We start from the raw sequence: 27406 nt of genomic DNA on the forward strand, positions 1-27406 counted from the left end.
CTAAACTCCGCACTCTAGACAGAGCAGAGGTCGTGGACCAGGAGCCAATGAGGGGCGGGGAGGCGGGCTGAGCCAATGAGCGGCGGAGAGGCGGGCTGCCTGAACCGCCCAATCAGGGGAGCCGAGGTGGGCGGGGACTTCCGGTGTCATGGCTCCCCGTCCTGCTCTCAGTGCTGTGAGTCCCTCAGCTCGCTAGCCCGCCTTCTGGGACTTATTCCAGCTGCGGACCACGTGGGAAGGACTCGGGAACACCGGGAAGCCGCGCAATGGTGATGGTGCGGGGCGGAAGCCGGGGAAGGGAGGGGGTCGGGCTGAGGTCTGAGAGGAGGCGGCCGGAACCGGCTCTGGGAGCCGCAGCCTCCCGCCGAGCTCCGGACCCCGAGGTCCTCCGGGCTCTGGGGCTTTTGCCACTGTTCCCTCGGCGGGGTCCGGGTCACCGCCATGTCCCGTGAGTCGGTCCCCACCGTGACACTGCCGGCCCACGGTGCCGTCCGGTGTGGCCCGGCAGCGCCTCAGCGGTGTGGGGAGAGCGGGGCTCGGGGCGGCCCTGGTTCAGGGCGGCCTGGAGCTGGTGCGGCTGCGGGCGCTGGGTCCCTGGTCTCGGTGCTTTCAGTAGCAGAGCTGGGGATGTGACGGTTATAAATGTCTGCGAGGCAGGGTCTCAGACCCACACCTGCTCTTTTCAGACTTCTGCTTTTTCTATTCACAGTGAAGTCCTGAGTTTCCAGTGTTTATGCTTAGTGACAACCTCATAATACCTGTTGATAAGGTCCAAAAGAATGCGACGCAAGGTTTACATTGCAGGTGATGTGACTGGGGAAGAGAGCTCTCTTCCCAAGTGTGCCGTGAACTCCGTTGCATACTGAGAATTGCAAAAGCATATGCAACTCTAGTCATTTGTGTTAGACCCGCACTGACAGTGAGAACCACAGAGCTCGTGCTCTCACGACATGTGGAGTGAGGTCTTGAACAGAAAAGATGTTAGCTTTGCCTCGGGTGTCTCACTCTCGCAGGGTTGCTTCTCTGACATGGAAAGTGGGAGAGTAGTCAGAGAAGATCAGCGCCAAGCAAAACTGTGTTGCAGGTATGGGAAGAAAGAGTACAGACACCCGCGAGAGGGGTGCGAACCCTCAGAGCCGACTCTAAGCAGGGTTGCAGTACTATTTTAAGGGGCGGAGGACCTATCTCCACCTCTTGCGAGGGCCACTGTGTGGTTGGTTTTTGGGTTTGTTCCTAGGGACCTGGCTTGATGGGCTGTCTTAGAGTTTTCCAGGATCACATTTAACAACTTGTTTTGGGAAAGTGACCTGCTCAGAAGGGAGCTTAAAGATGCAGAGTGTAGCTTACCCAGACACAAGTGTGAAACTGCAGGCTGGCAGCACGACTGTTTGCTGGGACACCAAGGCCTTGTCTTCTCTACTTTCTAGAGGACCCAGTGCTATAATCCTCCCTATGGGTCTTAACTGTCCCTGCATGAGGCAAGATTTCATTGGAAATAAGAGGATTCTTAGAATCGTCCTGAGTGGGTGGCCCAGCAGCTGCTCAATCCAGAGGGCAGCGTAGGTCACCAGCGCACAGCAGTGGCTCCTTTACTGGCCGCTCTCACAGGTGACTCTGTTTATGTGAAATGACCACTGGAAACTCAGGTTATCAGATGTATTTTCTCACTCTGTAAGAGTTAAAGGAAACTGGGAATTTATAGAAAAAAGTAGTTATTTTGCATTTGAAATTCCTGGAGACCAGGGAGCGAGGTGGGGAACGGCTGTAAGTCCCTGTAGGAGGGAAGGCTTCTGTCCCTGTTTGCTGAGGAAGTTCAGTCATTTTATATTTTATTTCTCATTTTTGTGGCGTATTTCCCAAGTCTACCGCAGGCTCTTTTCCATAGCTAGATGCCTTATTTATTAGGTGGTTCATAAACTATTCTTTACCATCAGATTGTGTCAGTGAGGCCTTCCAGAGGGTTTAGAACCCTAAGAAAAATGTTAGAGATGTTAATGTGTTTTGAATGTAAGAAGAAGGGTTCTTTTCTGACAAAGGAAATAATTAAAATAAGTGCATTTCATAAGAATCTCTATTCAGGGTAGGAATGTACCTCAGCAGCGCCTCACCTGTCTGGAACGCACAAGATTGTGAGTTCATTTCCAGTTTAAAAAGTCATGATTCATGTAAAACCCTGGGATTTTTTTTCTTTTCTTTTTTTTTTTTTTTAATGGTATGTACATGTGCTGTCCACCTGCCGTAAAACTTTGCAATAGTAGGCTTTCCAGATCACAGAATTTACTCTGCCTGGTATCCAGTGAGACTAGATCATGAGGCCCTTCTTCCTCCAATGGCTGCTGACACAGTGCATGAGTGCTAAAACGTGATCAGCTCCCCTTGCTTGCTTCCTATTGTCTGACTGTGCTCTCCAGCAGAGGTAAATTTTAACTTACCCAGAAACTTTTGAAAGTAATGTTTCAAAAGTAATTGCCTGAGCCAGGCGTAGTGGCTCATGCCTGTAATCGCAGCACTTGGGAGGCTGAGGCAGGAGGATCATTGTGAGTTTGAGACCAGCCAAGGCTACAAAGTGAGCTCAAGGCCAGCCTGAACTGCCCAGAGAGACGGTGTCTCAAAAAAAAACAAAAACAAAAAACAAAAAAAATTGCCCGAAACCAAAAGAAGAGAAAGTATTCTTTTTTTTTTTTTTTTTTTTTTTATTGGTACCAGGGATTGAACTCACGACCGCCTGCTTGCAAGGCAGGTGCTTATGTCGCTGAGCTAAACCCCCAGCCCCGAGAAAGTATTCTTGCTCCACACAACTTTCTGAAGTGCACATGTTAAACCCACAGTGAGAAACATCTTGAGCGGCGGCGTCTGCGTGGACAGGGACTCCTGATACTGGCCGTGGAGGGAGAACAAGGCTGTCATCTCTGAGATCATTCCCGCCTTGCACTGTTTGTACACACTGACTTAAAGTCAGAAGTTGGTTGAAATGGACTCTGTATAAAACAAGCACTGAGTTAGGTTCTACAGGCATAAGAATGAATACAAATAAAATAAATCTTTGAATAGGAAGGAGGAAGGGGGAGGAAGAAGGAAGTGGGGGAGCACACCTTGTAGGGGGAACAGTGAGCTCCTGCTGGGGTCAGCTTGTCCTCAGGGTGACTGACAGTAATTGGAGGGCTGTGGCTGCCTGGCCTGCGCGTGGGCAGAGGTCACAGGCTCGGGAAGCAGGGAGCCGAGGACAGGTGCTGTGACTGTGTCTTCAGTTGTCTCTGATCAGTTCACCACATCATTTGTGAGGGGTTTCTCTGGATACAAAGATTTCAAGGCTTGTGTGATGTTTGTATTGTGCAGGGCCAGGATGCAGGAATTTGGCTCTGAGCTGCACACTACCCATTTCTCTTTTCCGACTTTTGAGATCAGCTCTGACTCAGCTGCCCAGCCTGGAGAGGGCTTAAGCTATGATGTCCACCTCCTTCACTGCTGCCAAGACAGGCATGTGATATTTTAACATAGAATCACTATGATTTACTGAGATTTTCTCGCCTGAACAGCGTAAACTCAGTGAGACCTAGTGGTGCACACCTCTTATTCCAGCCGCTGGACACCCTGAGACAGGAGTTTTGCAGCACCAGCCTCAGCCTGGACAGTGCAGGAAGGCCCTGTTTTAATACTGAGTAAATATTGTGTGATGTTCTTCCAGTCTAGCATGCATGAGGTTCTCAGTTAAATCTTTAGTACAGAAAAAAGAAGAAGAAGAAAGAGGGATTCGCTGAAATCTTTCAATTTTGTATTAATACATGTACTTCTCTCACTAGTGCTGCATGGTACAAATACCTGCTCCTGATGGTGGGCAGCAGGTACGGCCTCTGCTCTCTCAGCAGCTGGACACTCAGTGTGAATGGCCAGTGACTACACAGCACTGTGCTCCGTAGCGTTTGTGAGCTATTTATCATTTTATTATGAATTTGTATACGTGATATGTAAATTTCTTCAGGTATAGATCAAGGACTGTGCATTGAGCAGCTTGCTACAAGCCTTGACAGTGTCGTTTGATTAATTAGGGGTATTCTGTGCGTTTTCAGCACATTGTATTTTTAACTTCCTTTGGGTTGATCACAAGTTTTCTTTTAAAACTGAAGCAGCATCTGTAGACTCATTTCTTAACCTCTGTATACAGTGTCACTTGGAGAACATGACATGCCTCAGATTGTTTTCTGTTTTGAATTCTCTATTGATCAGGTTCTTCACAACAACCCAAGGAGGATAGGAGTATAGTGTTATTTCAAAAAGGGAACACTAGTCTGGGGTTTTTCTTTATGTTGTTGAATTTTTGTTTTATTTGCTTTTATTTTTATTTCTATTTTTTGTAGTTTTTCGGTTTGGGGCTTTTTTGAGGGGGTTGCTTCTTTTGGTTTTGTGTGTGTGTTTGTTTTGCTTTGATTATATGTAGTTTTTGATGCATATTATATATAAAGTGGCCCCCTGCTCTGGTCAGCTTCTCTTGCTTACATTATTTGTACCTCTCTGAGCAAAGAGATGACCTTAACCATTCCTTACATATTTCACATATGACCAGAGACTGCAGTAGCTGAAATTCCCCCATCTCCTGTGCTCTCCAAACCCTGAGGACTGAGCTTCCATGATGGCATCTGGGAGACCCTGTGGCAATGGCTTGCGGAGAGAGTCTCAGATGAGATAACGCAAGGAACCCTCTGACTCCGTGCTCCTCTGTAGCGTGCCTAAGTGGGAGTATGTTAGACGGTTCATCCTTTACATTAATTGATCTCTTCGTGTGGTTTTCCAGATTCAAGTCCCTCGCAGTACATTAGCTCCCACCAGGGGCTCCGCTCTCTGTCTCGTCACCGTGTTTGGCATTCCAGGGTTCTGGGAAAGCAGGCTTGTCTAGTTCTGTCTGTGCTGTAAATGCCACAGGCAGATTCTTTTGTTGTACCAGAAGATAATTTGACAAAATGCCATGGATGCTCAGGCCCAGGAGCCTCTTTGCTGGTGCAGAGTCTGTATCCTGTTACCATCTTGACAGGTCAGTGCTTGTCCCTACGGGCCGCAGGTCCTGTGTCTTACAGCCAGCCTCCATCAGGCTTTTCTATTTGATGAGCTTTGTGGGTACTTAGGAAAATTTAATTATGTCGTTTCATGTTTGTATCTCTTGCGCCTTCATTTTATGCATTCTTTGTTTGATTTCCTGTGAAGGCCTTCAATAAAATAGCCGCTGTTTACTTCACATATTTATGATGAGGAATTTTTGTGAAAAAATCTTTTTTTTTTTTTTTTTTTTGGTATTTTATAACTTGTAGGGCATCAACATTGCTTCTCAAAATAATTTCATCTGCATGTTATTTTCATAAAATATTTTCTTTCCTGATCAGAAATCCTGTTACTTTTTGTATCTTCAAAGTCATGTTACATTTGTGTCTTTGCAACTTCATTTTGAAGTTATCTTCACTGCTGCAGTGTCTTTTGCAGTACTTCCATGTTTTACTTTGACATTTTGTATGTTTTCTGAGTGTAGCTAGAGTGCATATTGGAATATCTGTCATGCAAAAATCAAGTTCACGTTTCCTATACAATGAACAATTGCCACAAGAGATGAATGGTTTCTGCATTTGTACTGCCAACCTCCTCAAATCTCAGTTTGTTTAATGCAAGTGTATTTGTTGGTATTTCTTGTCAATTAATGTGTCCACCTGTTCTGATTTTCAGACATGTGTGTAATTGTACAGTGTGTTGCAGATCGTGGGAAAAGATATCTCTGTTTCTTTACTCTTTTATTTGGGATTTAAAAATTACAACAGTGTTCTTTATTTTTTCAGAAACAGTTCTAGTAGGTGTTTCTAAAATTTAGAGTTGTTTTTCTTGTACTACAAATACAGTTGTGTTAAGTGTATCTGTAATAATTTATAGTGTACTACATTGCCACATCTGTGTCTGTGACTTGTGATAATCAGATGATCTTCTCTAATTTTATTTCTATATGTGATTTTCCTCTCTGCATATGTTGCAGAAGTTTGAAGAATTTTTGGGTAATAGTGTACAGAAACGTTTAATGAATTCTTAAACTCCGAGGACTGTGAGATCATTTCTAGTTGTCAGAGACACGCTTGCTTGGGTCCAGGGATTTAGCATGGAGAGCAGCAACTGTCTGGGAAGTGTGGTGTCCTCAGTCCAACTCCTGGTAATACCTACACAGTGTCTTTGCCTTTTTCCTTTTTATCGGTACCGGGGACCGAACTCACGACTGCCTGCTTTCAAGGCAGGCGCTTATGCCACTGAGCTAAACCCCCAGCCCCTGCAGTGTCTTTGCTTTACAGTGACCGGCAAAGAGGTATTTTCATGAACTAAAGTACATACTTGTAGAGACCGAGTGAAGAAGCAGATGGTGCATCCATTTGACTCTTTCAAGGCAGATTTCTGAAGTATTTGCAAACATTTCAAGCAAATGCAATCTTGTATTTAAATAAATTTTTGACAATGTAATACTTTCCCCTAAAGTGTTCATTATATTTACATGGTCTAGGGACATTCTTACAGTTTTATTCTATTAATAATGAAGGGTTTAATTGAGAATCACATAAACACTGGTATTTAAAACATAGCCTTTAAACTTCTCGGTAGTTTCTGAGTGCACGCACTGACTTTAAGTCAAAATGTCTAAGAGCCGTATTTACTGACAGTTTGTGTTCTGATTGCATATCTTATACCTTCACCATATCGATAGGCAGAGTTTAATGACAGAGTTTTCTGAAACACTGTGACTTTTTCCCAGTTGATCTTGTCTTTGGCAACTGGATGGCTTGCACCGTTCCTTCTGTGCTGTCTTTGTCTGGCCTTTCCCGTTTTACTTTTTTCCTTGCTCTGTAACTATTCCCTTTATCCCCTTGGTGTTCTCAGGCCCCTTCTTGTTGTGTTTCATCTCCTTCAGATCTCCACTTCCCGCCTTTCTCCATTCAGTCATCATTAGCAGAAGTGCAAATATTTCTCCAAGGTCTTTGTCCACTTATTAGTAAGTAAAAATTGTTTTTTATGCCAACTTTACTAAAGTATCTCTTACTATTTGTTTCATTCACTTAAAATTGTATATAGTCCACAGCCTCATCCATGTAGAATATCTCATTTTGTGTCTGATTTTTTGCTTGACATTTCCAAGATGGATATACATTGCGGCATTTATCAAAAAATTGTTAGCTTTTATGAAAGATTAATATGGAAATCTAAATTTTTCTTTAGTTGTTGATTTGTGGACATTTCAGTCGCTTGTACCTATTAGGTATTCTGAACCCTAAGTTAAAGTGTTACTGTGAAGTGCACTGTGGTCTGTTAAATGTGTCATGTTCATGTCTTGTCACCAAAGAAATTAGACAGAAGTGTATGAGAGAGAAAAATCTAAGAACAGAAGAAATCATGAAAGTGGGTTGCAACTGATGATGTAAGCGTTTTTTTACACCGTGAAATTACAGTGGTTTTTATACAGGAAAATGGTGTTGCGAAGTATCTCTGGTGAAGCTGAATTCAATGTATTGCTTACTTGCTATTTATCTAATACTAAAACAAGTCATGTAGCAAAGATACCTGTATAGGAACCATTAATTGTGGTTTATTTTTAACTCTCAGTATGAAAAGAAGACAGACATTCCTGGAAGGCATAGGAGTAAGGCTCGGGGTGCTCTGGTGATTCACCTACTTGTTTGGAATGTTGTTCGGGCTTCCTGAGGGGAAAGCCCGGCCACAGTACAGCTCTGCTGTCGCTAACCTGCGGTGAGGCCTGTGGTCCTGCCGGCACGGCTGCATCATGTGGCCTCCTTTCTCTCAGGTCAGCCCTCCTCTGCAGACCCAGTAAGGTTGGATCGTTTCTGCTCATATTTATTTGCTGTTTGTATTTCTTCGTCTGAGAAGTGTGTATTCATCTTAGATGTGCCTTTTTGCATATGGTGTTTAAATCTGGTAGAACTGATTATTTTGAGTTCTGTGCTCTGAATCATAAGCCTTTGAGGGTTAGCTGTAAACATTTTGCCCCACATTGTAGACTGTGTACTCACTGTATTGCTGGTTTCTCTTGCTGTACAAAAGCTTTTCAGGAGGGTGAGATCCCAGTGGTTGATTCTTTGTGATAATTACTGTGAAATTGGGGTTTTGTTCATAATCTTTGCCTACAAAGAAATCAGCTGGCCAGGGTTTTTGGTAAGCTGCACAAGCCAAATGGGTTCAAGGGAGAGAAAACTTAGCACCTCCCAAGAGTCAGCCATGCTGGATCTGGGAGGACATACCAAGAAATCAACTAGCTAGCCATTGTGGTAAGCCACAAAAGCTGTGTGGCTTCCAGGGAGAGAAAATCTGATAGCGCTTCTCCAGAGCCTGCCACTGTGCATGCACTGGGAATCAAACCCGCCCCCCAGGCAGCCAGCTGCTTCAGGGGACAGGCTGAGTTCACAGCAACTAAGGTACATAATGCAACTAAATGCATATATTGTTTGGTTAGTCTTTCAGGTCTGGGGCCAGCGATCTGAGCATCTCTTGGGAGGATGACAGTATGCGGTACAGCAAATACGGGGGATTTCCTTCTATCTTGTCTTTGAAGTCCAATATTGTTCTCACTATTTTGGGCTGGGCATTTAACTTAGCAGCACAAGTGCCTGCCTGGCAAGGGCAAAGTAATGAGTGTGATGCCTGGGGTGGGGGGAAAGACATTCATTCTCACTGTTTTGCTTTGTTCTGGTTAATTATTTTGCTTTATTCAGTATTCTGTTTTGATCATTTTGATTTTGCTATACCTGATGCAATGGACAACTATTGTGACGGTAGCTATTGTTGTTTTCCTTGTGTCCTGCTTTGAAGTTCTGTACCAATTTGCTGCATTGTTTTGATTGGCTCTGTTCTGTTTTGTTTTGTTGGAATTTACTATCTCAAAAAAAATCTTTGCCTACATCAATATCTTCAAGAGTTTTACCTACTCTTATCTTTCAGCAGATTTACTGTTTCTGTTTTAATGTTAAGATCATATTCTGATTTTAGCTTGGTACATGATGAAAAATATGGGTTAGGTTTTAATCTCTGACATGTATAGAACCAATTTTTCCAGCACCATTTCTTTTTTTAGCAATTTTTTTCTTTTTTGTCTTTTTCATTTTTATCAGTACCAGGGATCGAACTCACGACCGCCTGCTTGCAAGGCAGGTGCTTATGCCGCTGACTAAATCCCCAGCCCCCCAAGCACCATTTCTTAAAGAGGCTGTCTTTCTTCCAGTGAATATATTTGGCACCTTTGGCACAGATAAGGTGGCTTGGTATGTCTGGAGGAGTTTCTGCTTCTTCTAATCTGTCCCATTGATCTTTAGGTCTTTTGGGGGGGGGGCAGGATCACACTATTTTTGTCACAGTAGCTTCATAGTATAATTTCAAGTCAGGGATCATGATGCCCCCTGTCTTTGTTGCTCAGGATTCGCTTTGCTATTCGAGATCTCTTCTGGTTCCAGATGAATTTTAGGATTGTTTTCTCTACTTCTGTGAGATACGCTATTAAATTTTAATTGGGATTGCATTGAATCTGTAGTAGAGATTTAGAAATGTGGCCAATTTCACTGTATTGGCTCCTACCCAAGAGCGTGGCATATCTCTCCATTTTCTAATATCCTCTTCAATCTCCTTTTTCAGAGTACTATACTGTTCAGTTGTTTGTTAAACTGAGTCCTAGGTGTCCTAGGTACATCATTTTTTAGGATGCTATTGTAAAAGCTATTCTTTCCTTGATTTCTCTCAGTGAGTTTGTTATTCAAGTACAGGAAATATATTGATTTTTGACTGTTAACTTTATAATCAGCTACATTGCTGAATTTACCTATTAAATCTAGTATTCTTTTGATGGTGTATTTGGGGACTTCTAGGTACGGTATCATGTCATCTGTAAATAATGCTAGTTTAACTTCTTCCTTTCTTATCTTTTTTCCTTTTATTTGTTTCTCTTGTCTAATTGCTCCAGCTAAACTATCCAGGACTATATTGAAAAAGAAGGTTGGCTATAGATTTGTCAATTTTATTTGATTTCTCAAAGAACCAAGTCTTTAATTCATTGATCCTGTGTATTTTTATTTTGAAGAGAATAAAGCCAAACAAAATAGTATAGAGTCAATTAAAACAAATCAGTGAAGTCCATGACTTCAAAACATGATAAAAGGAAATCAATAATGCCTACCATAAGGCCTTTGTTATCTTCAAAATAATTGCCCATATCATCATGCATAATAAAATTAAACAAAATAGTATAGAATAAAACTAATAAAAACAAAACAATGTAATCAGTACCGGACTTCCAAATAAGATAGTAGTTAAACAACAGTGGCCACCATAATGCCTCTTGTTATCTTCAAAGTAGTTGCCTATACCATCAGACATAATACATTCAGACAAAAGAAAGTAGAATAAAATCAATCAAAACGAAACAATGAAAGCCACACAGGGCTTCAAAACAAGATAATAGGAAATCAATATCCTATTATGGGATACCAGGATAATCATTATGGCCACCATAATATATTCTATTTGTTATCTTTGAAATAGCCGCCCATGCCATCAAATATAACAAATTTAGCCAAACCAAACAGAATAAAAACAAACTAAACAGAACAATGAAAACAATATGGGTTTCAGATCACAGTGATAGAGTCAGAAGGGCCCTCTGCCTTCCCTTTGTGCCTCCCTTGGACTTCCACAGTCTGCTGTGCGTGTTGAGTCCCAACTTTAAAGGGATTTGGCTCAGCAGTTTAAGCACCTGTCTGACAGGCACCAGGTCATGAGTTGGAATCCCAAATTTTTAGTTTTTATACTAGGGAGACAACACAGTATTCTCCCGTGTGACTGAACCATTTCATCTGTGAGCAGGATCTCAAGTTTTATCCATTTATCCATTGAGATTGTCTTTATTGCTGAGTAGCTTTCCATTCTATAAAAGTGCCGTGTCTCTTATCCTGTACAGCTGATGGGCAGGCTCCCCCACTTCTTTCTGGTTCCCTGTCACACAGAGCGTTGTTCTCTGTCCTTTGGCTTTCACTCTGTTAACCCCCTTTTGAGTTAAATGTGTGTCTTGAATAAAGCATGTTGATGGATCCTGTCTCCTGATGGACTCTGCCTTTGTTTCTTTTTATTGGTGAATTGCCGCCATCTACATTAATGGTTGTGGCCAGCATGCACTGCCTCCTCTCTACCCTGCGGTTTTTCTGCCTTTGGCTGCATACTTCCCCCTCCATTCAGTTGTCTGCCCCACTGGGAGATCCTCTTGTGCCTCTGTCCTGGAGCCATGGTCTTTTTTTTTTTTTTAAATCTCTCTTTACAGTGTCCTTCAGTATTCCTTGTAGGATTGGTTTGGTAGTCATGAATTCCTTCAGCTGTTCTTCGTCGTGGGAGTATCTTATTTCTACATTCATGGTGAAAGCTAGTTTTGTAGGGTACATCAATCTGGGTTGGAAGTTGTTTTCTTGCAAGACTTGAAATACTTCACTGCAAGCTTTTCTTGACTTGATGGTTTGTGTTGAGAAGTCTGTCATGATTCTGATGGGTTTTCATTTATAGGTGATCTGTTTCTTTTTGGCTACAAGCCTTAAATATTCTGTTCTTGTGTTGAATATCTGGTATCTTGATTATTATGTGTCTGGGGATACATTTACTTTGGTTATGGCCAGCTGGAATTTTATACGCCTCACTTATCTGAGTGTCACTTCCTTTCCCATGCTTGGGAGGTGTTTTGATAACTGCATAACTTCTGTAAATAGACTTGATGTCACTTGTGTTGGCCCCTGCATTTTCACTCACGCCTGCTATTCTTATGTTTTTTGGGGTTATCTTGCAGCCATTGAATTGTTACTTCCTGGTTCCTTATTATTTTTAAGAGATCTTTCCTTTCTGATCACAAGCCATAAACCTGTCTTCAAGGTTTGAAAGTCTATCTTCAGTTTCTTTCAAGTGGTTTTGCCAGCTTTCAGAGGAGTTTTTAATTTCCTGGATATCTCTTTGATCTGTTTCATGTATTCTAAATCTTTTTATATTGTTTATTTAAGGTTTCCCTCATTTTCCTATGCGCCTGTATTTTTTTATCTATGTGTTCTTTAGAGGTGCTTAGAAATTCTTTTATTATGTTTTTTATTTCTTTTTACCTGATGTAATATTTATGCATAAATATTACATCAGGTAAAAGAAGAAATAAACTTCTTTTATAGCCTCATGAAGTTATTTCTTTACTTCAGTTTCCATCATTTCAGAAGTTGTGTGTGACTCCTGATCTCTTCTGTATTTGCATCTCCTGGACCGTCTCTGCTTGGGTTGGAGGCCAGAGTCTGCCTTTTGCTTCTTTGTCTTGATATATTCCTAGGTTCTTTTAGAAAAGTGGGTAGCACTTCTCACATTGGCTACAGTTTCCCTGAAGTGAAACTGTTTGGTTCTTGCGGCCGGTGCTGGCTACAGGTGTCTGATGGTGGCCACTGGGTGCTCCAGTGCAGGGCTGTCTGCTGCTTTTCCCAACCTGTGCTGGCTCACTGACGGCTGGTGGGATGTGAGGTGGGGCTCGATGTTGCCTCCAGACTGAGCTGATCACTGGAAGGAAGCCCCCATGATGGCCTTTGGAGTGCATGTGAGGGCAGGCCAGCCTGGGGACCTGGGCTGGTCACCAGTGGGGTCCTCTCCCCGGGAGTGTGCATGGGGGCAAGGCCAACCACTGCCTGCAGACCAAGCTGGCTACCAGTGGGGAAACTGCGACGGCCAATGGAATGTGCACAGCGTCTGGGCTCGGTCATAGCAATTTCAGCTGGTCTGCACCCAGCTAGAAGCACTGGAGGAAGCCAGCAGCAGTTCAGGTTCTGGGCTTATCTGGCCTGAATCCAGAATGGCTGCCAGCCAGCCAGTCACTGTCTCTCATGGAAGGACTGAGTCCTCTGCACTAACCACTGGCCACTGCAGTCCTCTGGTCCACCACTCCCTCCACTGCAGGTCACTTTGTAGAGGCCTCTGAGTTTGTCACCCGCCGCTGTCACCATGACCGTGTGTCCTCAGGTTCCCGCAGCTCCTCACTGGGTCCAGCTCCAGGCACAGGTGCCACCAGCTGCTCTCCTGCTTCTTCATTTACTTTTACTCTCTGTGAGCCTCAGCTCTCACTTAAGACTCTCCCTGGGTCCGAGGACCACTGCGTTCCTTCTCCCTTCCGCGTGATTCTGCATTCCAGTGTCTGGGCTGTATCTGTCACAAACAGAGAGGCTGTTTATTTTGCTGCTTATTGTGCCGTCATCTCTTTGTACTATTCTTTTAGTGTGTGTTAACTTTTGCTCTGATCTGTATAATTTTGTCCCTCATAAGAGCTTTTCCCTTAGCTTGCTTTGCTTTTTCTAGAAGTTTGAGGTTCAATATTAGGATATTTATATGCACTTGTTCTGTTTTCCTGACATGAATATTTACTGCTATAAATTTGCATCATAAGTCTGCTTTCTTTGTAAAACATAGGTTCTGGTATATTGTATTGTCATTATGATTGAACTGTAAAAACTGCCTTAATTTCTTCGTTAATTTTATCTATAACCTTTTGCTTGTTCAGTATGGTGCTATTTAATTTCCATGTGTTTATGGAGTGCTTGTGATTTCTTTTGCCATGGATTGCCAATTTCATTGCACCTTGGTCTGATGGTATGCATGGGATAATTTCGGTTCCTTTGCATTTACTAAGCATGTTCTATGAGCCAGAATATAGTCTATTTTAGAGAACATCCCATGTGCAGCTGAGAAAAATGTGTATTGATTCCGATGTCCTTGAATGATACACTATAAACATATACTAAGTTCATTTATTCAAAACATTGATTTAGTTCTATTATTTCGTTACTGATCTTTTTGTCTACTTGATCTGTCTTTTTGTGACAGTGGGATATTGAGGTGTCCCAATGCAGTTGTATTAGGGCTTACTTGATTTTCTTATACATTGGTAACTTTTATATATTTGAGTGCAGTTTTAGGTAGCTTTTAAAATTGTTTAAATAAGGAAATGCTTATTGAGGTAGCCCTTTTCATAAAGATTATTACTGTGGGGTTTAAGCACCAATGTCTGGTCTGCCTGCATGTCTATTGTTAGGTATAAACAAGTTTTGGACCAGGGCGGAGTAAAGAAGGGGGTGAAATGTGGGAAAAGAGGATGGGAAGTGTTGTAAATTAAGCACTTAAAGTACAAAAACTGTACCCTGAAGGTTGAAAGATTTTAGTGCAACAGTGAACAAGGGGGACTCATGCTATGTGGGGTTGAATATCAATTAAATATCAGATATGTAATGAAAAGAGAGAAACTTTAGAAATGTTAGATTAGTAAGTCTTCTGTTACTAAGTTACCTAAACACATATAAGGCAAAATTGAAACTTAGAAAACTGTGACTGGCTTCATTGCAGGTTCAAACAATTAGGGGCAAGCATTGTCTGTCACTGGTGAGTAGTTGGCGTTGAATCCAGGACATTCACTGTCAGGTGCACTGATTTTTTTTTTTTTTTTTTTAATTTAAGAGGAAAAAGAGAAAAACACAAAACAAAACAAAGTGGTGTAAGGGTACACGTAATACAGAACTACAAAAAAAAAACATTAACAGTAAGAAATCACCTGTTAGTAGATTACATATTATCATCTTGAAAATAGTTGCTCAAATCACAGTATCAAAGAATACAAGGTGGACATTCAAACAGGGAGACTGCAAACAGCTGTGTTCAATGATCCAAAAACATTGATATAGTCAGCTATTTAACACCCCTAAACACACTTGCTGTTATATCCGTTAGAGCTCTTTTTCTTTTTTTTTTTTTTTTTCTTTTTTTTCCCTCTCTTTTTTACAACAAAATTTACGCATTTTGGATTTTATTACTCCTTAGTGCTTATTACTTTTGGGGGGGGGGAGAGAATACAGTCAAATATGGCAAAACAAAGCTGTCAGTCAAAACCAAGGATAGATATAGCACATGGTGTAGAACAGAATACAAGGTTATCAACAGTGGTTATCAACGTTGTCTCTTGTTTCCTTAAAAAGAATTGTCTATCTCATTAGATATTATAAAGTTGGACAAAACAGTAGAGAACAAGACCAATAAAACTTAGGCATTGTAAACATTACAGGACTTCCAAAGAAGACAATAGTCAAACCAGAATGGGTATCTTAGTGAATCTTATTGCCTTCAAAGTAGTTGCCTATGTCTTCAAACTTGATACTATCATATAGAATGGAACAGAGTCTAATCAGTCAAAACAAGATCGTGGGAGTATTACAGGACTTCAAAACAAGTTAATAAGAAATCAAAAAGAGTTACTATTTATATATCCTAATTTTTTAAATTTTTTCTTTAATTAAGACAAACATAAGAAATGACTAAATAATTTTTTTTAAAAGAATAAGGGGGAGATTGAGATAAAACAGGACATAACAATATAACAATAGAGGTCAAAGCATGACTGTTTCAGCAACCTAGTACTTCACCACCATATAACCCGACTTAATAGTAGTTACCATAGTGTCTTTGTCTTTTTCCTTGAAATATTTGGATAAAACTTCATATACTCTAGCTTCAAATATTTCCATATCAAGAAGCCCAGAATAAAGCCTTTCTAATTAATGAGTGAAAACTTTATAAGGCTTCAAGGCCACCTAATGGGGAATCATGATTACCACATATTTTTATATATTTGAATCATTACTTACATTAGGGAAACTATTCGGTATTCACACATGCGAGATTGATTTATTTCACTTATGAGTATGGTCTCAAGCTGCGCCCATTTATTGATAAATATCTCAATGTGATCCTTCTTTATAGCTGAATAATACTCCATTGTATAGAAATACCACAACTTTTTTATCCATTCCTCAGTTGATGGACACTTGGGTTGTTTCCAAGATCTGGCAATTACAAATTGTGCTGCTATAAACATGGGTGCACATATATCACTGTGGTATGATGCTTTCAGTTCTTCTGGGAATATGCCTAGAAGTGGAATAGCTGGAATAAATGGTATTTCCAATCCCAACTTTTTGAGAAATCTCCAGACAGATCTCCACAAAGGCTGTACCAGTCTACACTCCCACCAGCAGTGCAGGAGAGTTCCTTTTTCCCCACAGCCTCTCCAGCATTTGTTGTTGGTTTTCTTGATCCTGGCCATTCTTTCAGGAGTGAGATGGTATCTCAGTGTGGTTTTAATTTGCATTTCTCTAATGACCAATGATGATGAGCATTTTTTCATGTATTTATTTGCCGTTTGTATTCTTCATCTGAAAATTGTGTATTCATCTCAGATGCCCATTTTTGGATTGGATCTTTGAATTTTGGAGGTCTGAGTTTCTTTAATTCTTTATATGTTTTAGACAAGAGGCCCTTGTCTAAGAGAGAGTTCACTAAAATCTTTTCCCAGTTTGTGGGTTTTCTTTTCACTATGCTGGAGATTTCTTTTGACATGCAGAAACTTTTTAATAAGAAGTGGTCCCAGGTATTGATTCTGGGAAGTATTTCCCGTGCGGTTTGAGTCCTGTTCATGAATTCTTTACCTACTCCTATTTCTCCAAGGTTTCTACCTAATTTGTCTTCCAATAGATTTAGTGTTTCTGATTTAATATTCAGATCTTTGACCCATTTAGATTTTAATTTAGTACATGGTGATAGACATGGGTCTAGCTTTAGTTTTCGGCAAATGGAGAGCCAGTTTTTCCAGCTAGCTGCACTGATTTCTAGAACTCTTCAGAGTACTCCTGGCAACATCAGTAAGTTGTGAGGGTGAACACTGCTGTGCTGTACAAGGTGAGGCTCTCACCTGTGAATTCCTTGTGACCTTCCTGCTTCAGCCCATGACAGTGGTGTGATTACAGACGTGGTCACCATATTGTGCTCTGGTGGGGATTTTACATCACGTGTACGTGCCAAGTCCTCAGTGCATGCTTAAGTTAAACACCGTAAACCGTTTACTTGTTTTCCTGTCCTAGATGTTGTAATAGGTTCCAGCTAGAGAATATTTGATGGACAGTTTGAAAGAAATCCTTGAATTCTTGTATATATTTTCAATTAGTTGTGTAGCAGTTTTTTAAAATGGATTTTTCCATTTGTGTATCTACAACTTTAAATGTATCATAACTTTCTGAACTGTACAAATGTCTGTCATTTAATTAGAAGGTTCTTTCACACTGTTACCTTGATTGAAGTTAATGGAATGGGCCTATGCACCATCCTTGGGGACCTTTCATCTCCTGGCTCTGGTGGAGATTTCTCAGTCTGCTGGCCCAAACCCTTCATCCCACTGGTGCAGATTTCCTAGTTTCCGCACAGACCCGTGGGCCTTCCCATTGCAGATTTGTGATGCAGACCTGAGTGAGACATTGTCAGGAGCTCTAGGCCCCCAGCTGGTTACTTGCCACGCATTGCCATGGAATCAGCCCCCAGCTGGATTCTTGCCACGCATTGCCGTGGAATCAGCCCCCAGCTGGTTACTTGCCACGCATTGCCGTGGAATCAGCCCCCAGCTGGTTACTTGCCACGCATTGCCGTGGAATCAGCCCCCAGCTGGTTACTTGCCACGCATTGCCATGGAATCAGCCCCCAGCTGGATTCTTTGGTTCTCAGTTGTGTGGAAATCTCTCCCATTTTGCATTTCACATTTTGGGTGAAAATGATAAAATGATTATATAAATTTTTTCCTGTATTAAACACATTCCCTTGGAAGCCCTGAATACAACAATATTCATTTTAAAATCAGACAATAAGCATCTTTTGCCTGAATGTCAGATAGTCACAATCTTAAGTTGAACATAAAATTGAAGCATGTGAATTAATGCAAAATGAAAAGAAAGAAGGATAAAGTAGCTGCCGGAGGGTTTGTCCTGTGTGCAGATGGATCTCCAGACCTGGGATGGAAGCAGTAAAAGCAGTGAGCGTTAGCCTGCAGCCTGGGAAGATACTGAAGTAATCCAAACCTTTGCTTGAAGTAAAAGGAAGAGGGTGATACTGACCTTTCTCTTTCATAGAACAAAGTCTGCTGTGACTCACACATTGAAGGAGAAAGCACTGCGGACAAATCTCTCAACAGTGGTGCTGTCTTAACCTGCAGGGCCCCAGATCCACAGCTGCTGTAGACTGCTGTAGGGCCCATGGAAGCTTCATGTGAAGCCAGTTGCATGTTGATGTTTTCCTGCTGCATCTGAAACTACATATTGTCGGGTCGGGTTTTTGCCAACCCTTTCTCAACAAAAGGAAGTTTTTTAGTAAATATATATATGCCTAAACATGATATATTATCAGCAAGGTTCTTTGTGTTTTTTGTGCATTGAGGTCCATATATCAATGATTCAGAGCTATTTCTTTAGGTAGAATTTTTTGATGAGAAACATTTTTAGTAAATGGGCCTACTTTTAGTCAATGTCAAGACCATCAGAAATTCTATGATTTTTGCCACTTGGTCTTGTGTTTGGTGCATTGGTTCTGCTGCTATGTTCTTAAACTATGTCACTGTGACTCATTTATCATTAGTGGGTAGTGATCGTCTCTTTCACAAGTGCTCATGTCACTAATTTCATTTATTGCCTTATATCAGTACATGTTAATTTTGTTGTCATGTGACTGAGTACTGGAGACAGTGAAGAACCTTCTTTCTGAATTTTACACAGCATCTACACAGGGCCTTCTTTTAGGGAGTAATGGGTAGTCTATGTTCTATGTGTTTTCTCAAGGTATGAAGATTCATTTAAGTTTTTGTTGTTTGGAGACCTTTAAGAAACAATGAATATAAATTGAGTTTTAGAAAATACATTTATGCCAAGATACAAATATTCAGATGAAGCTTTTTGTTCATTTTTGTGATTTTTAAGAGAGATTTCTTACAGTGAGACATTATCTTTAATCAGAGAAACACCACCTTCCTATGATGTAGTTCTGTGTGTGTGTGTGTGTGTGTGTGTGTGTGTGTGTGTGTGACTGTGGATGACCCTAAAACCTGACACCGCTTAGGCACCCATGTTACCAATTAGCTACCTGCCAACAAGACAAACAGTTCCATATTGCCACCTTGTATATGGGTACATAATGCTGTGTCCTATATTGAAGATCTGCCTGCATAGAAATACTGTGTCTATATTTCCCTTTAGTTGTAAATTGCCTCAACCCATGTATCCCTTGCGGTTTCTTGGGTAAAGGAGTGTGAGGGAATGAGAAAATAAAGAGACAAAGTTGGGGTCAGGTGGAGCCCTTACTCTCCCGATAGGAGGAAAGGAGCTGCACCCTCCCTGCAAGGCATTTATTTATACACTTTGGGCACTGAATGTCCCATGACACCCTGTTGTCCTCACAAGCCACTGTTTGAATTGTCTTGGGGCTAGGTGTTCTCTGGGCTGAAGGAGCTTCTTCACATGGCTTTCCCCAGGCATTCTTTGCTCTTGGGATGGCCATTCTCCAACCCTGCACATTCGCTCAATTTCCAGCCTCATCGGCTCCCAACATATCCTTTTTGTTTTGTTTTGTTTTATTGAAGGACAGAGTGGGTGGTCAGTTGAAGCTGGAGGAGCTGTGCTTGAACAACATGTAAAGATCTTTTCATTTTTGAATGCTTTTTATTTTAAATGTGTTCCAAGGATTTTAAGTTCCTGTATTCCACAATTAAAACCCTGTACAGTGTAGTAATTCATAGCAGTAGACAGTTACTGGTGTATCCAGCAATTGTGAGAAACTGTTAGTGATTTGCATTTCTTTTTGTATCTAACATTTACTGTGGCATTTTTTATACCTCTTGAAATTATACTTTGCTGCAGGGTATACAAGACTAAGTTAAGCTGAGACCTGTATTAAATTTAATTAGTCTCTTGCTATCTACCAAGTTCAGTTGAGTCTTCTCAGGAATTACTGGGAACCACGCATGGCAGCTTGTAGCTCTTCTGTCAGCACCAGCCATCTGGATCAGTCATGGCTTGACCAAGTTGCTTTCTAAGAAAGCTTGCGAGACCTTTTTTCTCCAGGTGACTCTCCTTAAGCACATTACACATTGATGATTACTTTCCTCATGGTCTCATAATCTTCTTGATCAGTATAGTAGGGACTAACAGAGTATCAGGTGACACAGTAAAGGTTCTCTTTACTTGACCAGTCCTGGGCCCTCGTTGATCTCAGCATGCGAAGGCCAAAATATTGGCTATCTTCTTAGCCCATCTCTCTCTCTGATTTTGATCTCTTAACCTTAGTTGTTAAACATGCAGAAGGCAAGATTGAAACGGTATAATGTAGTAGAGGTAGTAAGCTTAACGTTATTAACTTATTTAACCTTATTAACATTATTAAATTATTAACCTTAGAACATTAAATGGAACAATTATTTCCTATTAACCGTGGATGTTTTAACATTTGGATACCTATAGAAGTTAACAAACAGTTGCATATTTTACACAGAAAATTAGAAATCCAAGTCATATGATTTGTAGCATAACAATCATATTTTGTAACACACCTGAATTTCCATTTTGACATCAAATATCTGCTTTTAGTCAAACATCCCTATGTAATACATAAAAGCTTTTACCTACTATTTATATTTAGTGAGCTGTACATCTCAAATGTTTGTTAAAGGCAGACATCTGAATCTGAAACAAAATTCTGTTGCCATGAATAATCCGTGTTTTACACTTTTATCAGTAAGCATGAGTAATCAGTGCACTATGAGATGAATAACAATCACGTGTCATGCCATATGAAAACCTTTTATGGACATTTTAAAACCTATTTGACAATGACCAATGAAAAAATATTGCAATAATACATTTTATAACATTAGGTGAGGTGTCTCCCATAGGGCTATGGAGATTGTTGGGGCCTTTGATCAATGCACAAGAACTGGTCAAATGTTACCATGCAGCTCCTTTCTTACTCATCAATCAAAGTCTTGTCCAATAGTCTCTGCCTTCCTTAAGGGATTTTTTATTTAATTATCTTAATAATTTTGGGTGACTTTTGAAAAACCCAATCATAACATTTAACACTTTTTTTTAACAATGAGAGACTCTCAAGTCAATAGTAAGCAACAGTATATATGACATTTACATAACCAAACTTGGCACTGTTTTGACTAGCCTGCAGCCCAAGTGGAAGCAGGCTTGCTAAATGTATAACTCAAATAAACCTTGAATAAATGACTCAAAATGCAAATGAAAGAAAACTGAAAAATTATAAGCTTAAATAAAAAGAGCTGCTGTTCACACAATGGACAGGAGCACAAACACGGACTATCTGTGCGGATTGGTATAGAAACAAGCGTATGGCCCGTCAGGGTCTGCAAGAACTCTGAGTTCCTGGCAGGGCTGTTTATATGCATGTGACCTGTCCCTTTGCTGAACTAGCTCATTTCTTATACCTGTGTTCTCAGGGCTGGAACACCTGCTCACTTCCAGCACCCTGTGCCCTCAGGGCATTTCTCAGACGCTCCATGCCACTTGGGCACTCTGTGGGCTCTTCTGCTTTTGACCCCACAATGTGAATGGTCACTAGCTCGCTTGACTCCCAACAACCACTTCACAGAATGAACAAACACACCACAGATACAGGCAGACAAACATCTTTTTTATCTTTTTTTTTTTAATTTAAAGAGATAAATATTGTGGTTTTGTATGTCTTTCATTTCATCTTTTTCTAGGAATTTGTTTTGTTGTCTTGTTTTGATCTGTTTTTCCGTATAATACGGAAAGGATAGATATACATGTAGAGATTCACACATGGGGAGAATTTCTAAACAGTTTACGGGAACAGGTTATATAATGCACAAACATCTTACAAAATCAGAGTGTGTTCAAGTATATTTTTTAACCAAAGTGAATTATAATAATTGTTACAATTTTGTAACTTATAACTATAAATAAACTACTCAGCTTTGTTGTAGGTCCCTAGTGGAGATCTCTTATAAAAAGAATTCGGAAAAGACAAAAATCTTACCTACATTAACATGTATTTTGCAGTCAGTCTTAAAAACACTAGCAACTTTTGTGTCCCCCTCTTTTCATGTAACTTTTAATTTGGTTTCCTCTATATTCTCTCATCACCTATTTAAAATACTGGTTTTCTTTCTGATTACCATCCCCTGGGCATCCTGGTCAGTTAGGGTCGGTTGTGGCTTCATCCTTTTCTATCAGGTGTGGTGTGGTCTCCCACTGAGGCATCGCTGTCATACGACTGAGCATCAGCTCCTTGAGTGGTGGAGTCAACTCCTTCCCTGGGTTTGGGTCCCTGGTGCAGCTGGAAAGCGTGCTGTGGCACCCAGAGAGGCCCTTCAGCATTTCCTGGATAAACAGCAGCACGCCCTCGATCCCAGATTAGCACTGGACTAGGTGCTTTCGTTGTCCAGTATGGAGGTCTTTCCAAAGGACTCTGTTTAGGCTTTCTTTGATTGCATTATCTTTCTGCTAGGGTACTTCTATTTTTATTAAAGTTTTAAAATTTTATATGTTATATACTGCCAGATGAAATATATTAGGAGGTAAAGTCACTCTTTTGAAATTTAAACTGAGCACATTTAAAACTTTTTCAATGAGGATAATAAGGAATTTCGTGGTAAGATACAAATCAAAAAGCTACATTTTGTATTTAGGCACTCTGAGCTCTTGTTCATGCTTTGGGTTGAGATCAGCTTGTAAAAGCGAGATACTGAATTTTTAGAAGTTTTGCAGGTTAATTGTTGCCGTATTGGTTATTTGAAACTACCTTTTGTGAGAGTGTTCTCTAGACAACAGTCAGCCAGCTGCACATCAGGACCACATCACCCCTACCTCCTCGGAGCCTGCCATGCTAAGCAGGGCCATGCCGTCTCCGGGGAGCTGTGCAGGCCGTAGCACCCCTACTCCTTGGCAGGGCTGTTACAGGGCCTGCTGGAAGCTTTTCTGGAACAGGCGGACCATCCACATCAGTTTTCAATTTACATCAAGTGGCCCAATGATATCCTCACCTACATGTTGGTCAGATAGCTGAAGGTCTTGTTGAAGGGACAGTTAGTGGCTGTGTTGCTCCCACAGACGCAGCAGCAAAGCGATGTGAATGAAAATTCCTTTAGGCTGTGACCTGATGACATGAGTGAGTACAATTTGTCTCCAACTCTGGGGGATTCAAAGTTAGTAATGGTAGATACGCTGAAAATCCTCTATGTATTCCTCAACCCACCTGTTTCTTTTAGTGCCAATTGCAAGGGAGATGAAGAAAATGGCTGTACTCCCTTAGAAGCAAATTTATAATCTATGGTGCAGCAAAGTGTCTGAAATGTTGGAGGTAGCTGTTTGGGACTCAGTTAAAAATATCAGGTGTGGCAAAATAGAATCATAGCGAAGCTCTGCTCTTGTGGGGAAGAGTTACTCCCCATCTCTCCTTCCTTATTTAATTAGCAAGGAACATAAAGCTTAAACTTTATTATTGTTTCTTTCCTTCACTATCTTTTCCCTGCTTAGGATTTGATTTTAAAATACTGCTCTATGCCAGTTTCCTTGTGGCTGTCTCAAGAATGTTATAGTCGTTATTTCCTAATCAAAATCCATAAAAAATGTAAATACTGAAATGAAATTACATATACATTTGTTCTATAATTATACCAGTAATGAAATCAATACATCTCTTTATCCCCCGACCCCAAAGAGGTTTCTCTCAAGCTAATTGATAAGAATGCCCTAGAGAATAAAGGTCTGTGTCAATGCTCCAACCTTCACCCATGGTGAAGCCAGTATCAGTGCACTCCAGTGATGAATACTGACCTGTATCAATGCACTTCTCCCCTAGTTGTGTGCAAATGAGAAGTGTCCCCTCCCTCACAATCTCTTACCCTGTCCATGTTCAGACACCACATGCCACCACTCACACAGCCCTTGGGGTTTCTGGGTGAAGGACTGTGAAAGGATACAAAATAAATAATAAAGCTGGGGTCAGGTGGAGCCCTTGCTCTCCAGATGGGAGGAAAGGAACTGCCCCTTGGTGCAGGGAATTTATTTATGCATTTTAGCAATGGTGTCACGTGATACCCTCCTATCCTAACAAACCACTGTTTGGAATGTCTTGGGACTAGGTGTTCTTTGGGCTGAAGAAGCTTCAAGTGGCTTGGCCCAGATATTCTTAGTTCTTGTGATAGCCATGCCCTAACCTGGCACTGTGGAAGGCTCACAACAGTGAATCCTTTCCAGGTTTGAATTAAATATTGAATAAATCTGCTAAAATGTACTACAGTGCTTTATGCACTTATTTTCTTGGATTATATACATGTGAAATCATCTGTAACTGAGTATATCTTTTATTGTGATCTTACTAAAATATGCTATACATACAGTTGACTGGAGGGATTAGCATATATATTGCATATTTAGCAAAATTTCATCTTAAGCAATTAATTAAGTTAATTACCTCCAGAAACCACTTGGAAACTGTAAGTGAGCTTCTTATGTGGAGGGAATTGGTAGATATTTTAGAAAACACGTTTGCAAGTGTGTAGGACCCCATCTTCATATATTTCCTATACATTAAGAAGTTTGGTGTCTGACAAATGCTGGAGAGGCTGTGGGGAAAAAGGAACTCTCCTGCACTGCTGGTGGGAGTGTAGACTGGTACAGCCTTTGTGGAGATCTGTCTGGAGATTTCTCAAAAAGTTGGGACTGGAAATCCCATTTATTCCAGCTATTCCACTTCTAGGCATATTCCCAGAAGAACTGAAAGCATCATACCACAGTGATATATGTGCACCTATGTTTATAGCAGCACAATTTGTAATCGCCAGATCTTGGAAACAACCCAAGTGTCCATCAACTGAGGAATGGATAAAAAAGTTGTGGTATTTCTATACAATGGAGTATTATTCAGCTATAAAGAAGGATCACATTGAGATATTTATCAATAAATGGGCGCAGCTTGAGACCATACTCATAAGTGAAATAAATCAATCTCGCATGTGTGAATACCGAATAGTTTCCCTAATGTAAGTAATGATTAAAATATATAAAAATAAGTGGTAATCATGATTCCCCATTAGGTGGCCTTGAAGCCTTATAAAGTTTTCACTCATTAATTAGAAAGGCTTTGGGGCTGGGGATTTAGCTCAGCGGCATAAGCACCTGCCTTGCAAGCAGGCAGTCGTGAGTTCGATCCCTGGTACCGATAAAAAAGGAAAAAGACAAAAAAAAAAAGAAAGGCTTTATTCTGGGCTTCTTGATATGAAAATATTTGAAGCTAGAGTATATGAAGTTTTATCCAAACATTTCAAGGAAAAAGACAGACACTATGGTAACTACTATTAAGTCGGGTTATATGGTGGTGAAGTACTAGGTTGCTGAAACAGTCATGCTTTGACCTCTATTGTTATATTGCTTTGTCCTGTTTTATCTTAATCTCCCCCTTATTGTTTTTAAAAAGTTATTTAGTCATTTCTTATGTGTCTTAATTAAAGAAAAAATTTAAAAAATTAGGATATATAAATAGTAACTCTTTTTGATTTCCTATTAACTTGTTTTGAAGTCCTGTAGTACTCCCACGATCTTGTTTTGACCGATTAGACTCTGTTCCATTCTATATGATAGTATCAAGTTTGAAGACATAGGCAACTACTTTGAAGGCAATAAGATTCACTAAGATACCCATTCTGGTTTGACTATTGTCTTCTTTGGAAGTCCTGTAATGTTTACAATGCCTAAGTTTGATTGGTCTTGTTCTCTACTGTTTTGTCCAACTTTATAATATCTAATGAGATAGACAGTTCTTTTTAAGGAAACAAGGGACAACGTTGATAACCATTGTTGATAACCTTGTACTCTGTTCTACATCATGTGCTATGTCTATCCTTGGTTTTGACTGACAGCTTTGTTTTGCCATATTTGACTGTATTCTCTCCCCCCCAAAAAAGTAATAAGAACTAAGGAGTAATAAAATCCAAAATGTGTAAATTTTGTTGTAAAAAAGAGAGGGGAAAAAAAAGAGCTCTAATGGATATAACAGCAAGTATGTTTAGGGGTGTTAAATAGCTGACTATATTAATGTTTTTGGATCATTGAACACAGCTGTTTGCAGTCTCCCTGTTTGAATGTCCACCTTGTATTCTTTGATACTGTGATTTGAGCAACTATTTTCAAGATGATAATATGTAATCTACTAACAGGTGATTTCTTACTGTTATTTTTTTTGTTTTGTTTTGTTTTTTTTTGTAGTTCTGTATTACGTGTACCCTTACACCGCTTTGGTTTGTTTTGTGTTTTTCTCTTTTTCCTCTTAAATAAAAAAAAAAAAAAAAGAAGAAGTTTGGTGTCTGAAGAGAATAACTAATACAGATATAACTGTAAATCAGTCAGTACACTCTTAAGATATAAAGGAAAGACAGACTGAGGGGAAAGCATTGTATGCAGCAAGTCAGCTGGAGCCCAGGTTTGTTCTAAGATGTGTACGGTAAGCTGTTCGCAGCCTGACCCTCCTTCCCTGCCCACCATAACTCCAGCTGCGTGCCACTTTCTGGAGGCAGTGTTGATGAACCCAACTAGTTGCCAAATTCAGGCTGAAGTCCTGAACACAGCCTATCACTGTGGTGAATGTTAAGACCTTTATTTTTAAGTAGATGATGAAAAAGACTAAGAGCTAATTCATCATTCAGTAGCACACAGCTAAGTTGCCCTTTGAGCTGTGCCACAGCCCCAAGGTTCATTGTGTCACCTTCTGGTTTGGATTCCAGCCGGCACAATAGACTTGTTCAGGACGATGGCACCTGCTTCAGTGCGTCCTCTTTGGCTTCTTAGCTTCCCTGTGGCAGCTCCTGCTGGGCTCCTTGGGCTGCACCTGCTGCTGCCCCTGCTCACAGTGCTGGGGAATCTGCTAGTGCGGGTGCTGCCTGCAGCGAGCGCCCGCCACACACAGCCATGAATTTGTTGTCTTCTTTCCCTGTCTCTAATATTTGGTTATGTGTGACAATCAGAGTTTACCTACATGCTGTGCCTTCACTGCTGTCACATATGTGACACAGCTGATGACATATTCTTCACTTTCACTACACCAATCCTTCTTCATGGCTATGGAGTCAGCTCACTATGTGTACCTTTTCATACTGTGTTACATTATGTGTGTTGGCTCTTGTGACTAAAAGCTTGGGGCTTTTCCTAAGATATACATATGATTTCCATGTGGATATTCTCCATAGGCATCATTTAGACATAGGTGGTGCTTTTGTGGGGGCGCCTCAGTCATGTGTGTGACACTGCTTTGGTCCTGTCGTGGGTTTATAGCTGGGTGTGATGTCAGAGGTGACCCCTGGTGGGAAGAGGTGGGTCTCTGGCTGTGGCCTCAAAGGGTGTAGACATACACTCCTGTCTTGATGACTCGCTTCTTCCCAATAACACGCATCACCAAGCTTCCTGTGCACTGGGCCGATCTGCCAAGCCATCCTGCCTGG

General features: G+C 40.8%; 2 protein-coding genes across 5 annotated transcripts in view; both read left to right on the top strand.

The window, feature by feature from the left end:
- LOC101787477 (oocyte zinc finger protein XlCOF6-like) overlaps nt 1-27406 on the top strand; it is a 502509-nt gene that overhangs the window by 92213 nt on the left and 382890 nt on the right. The gene's annotated exons all lie outside the window — the stretch shown is intronic.
- The window catches only part of LOC106025945 (zinc finger protein 14-like), a 431103-nt gene continuing 403833 nt past the window's right edge, over nt 137-27406 (top strand). For 3 of the 4 annotated variants that reach the window (XM_063243072.1, XM_063243066.1, XM_013146418.3), the window contains exon 1: nt 137-269. Coding sequence is in view for 3 of the 4 variants with exons in the window: in XM_063243066.1 (XP_063099136.1) it covers nt 267-269 (3 nt within the window). In the remaining variant the exon portion in view is untranslated. Of the gene's footprint in view, nt 276-27406 lie in introns of all 4 variants that reach the window. The other variant, XM_013146417.3, reaches the window with a different exon arrangement.

The sequence above is a fragment of the Cavia porcellus genome, unplaced genomic scaffold, assembly GCF_034190915.1.
Source record: "Cavia porcellus strain 051 isolate PalLab524CR breed Dunkin Hartley unplaced genomic scaffold, mCavPor4.1 scaffold_33, whole genome shotgun sequence".
NCBI lineage: Eukaryota > Metazoa > Chordata > Mammalia > Rodentia > Caviidae > Cavia > Cavia porcellus.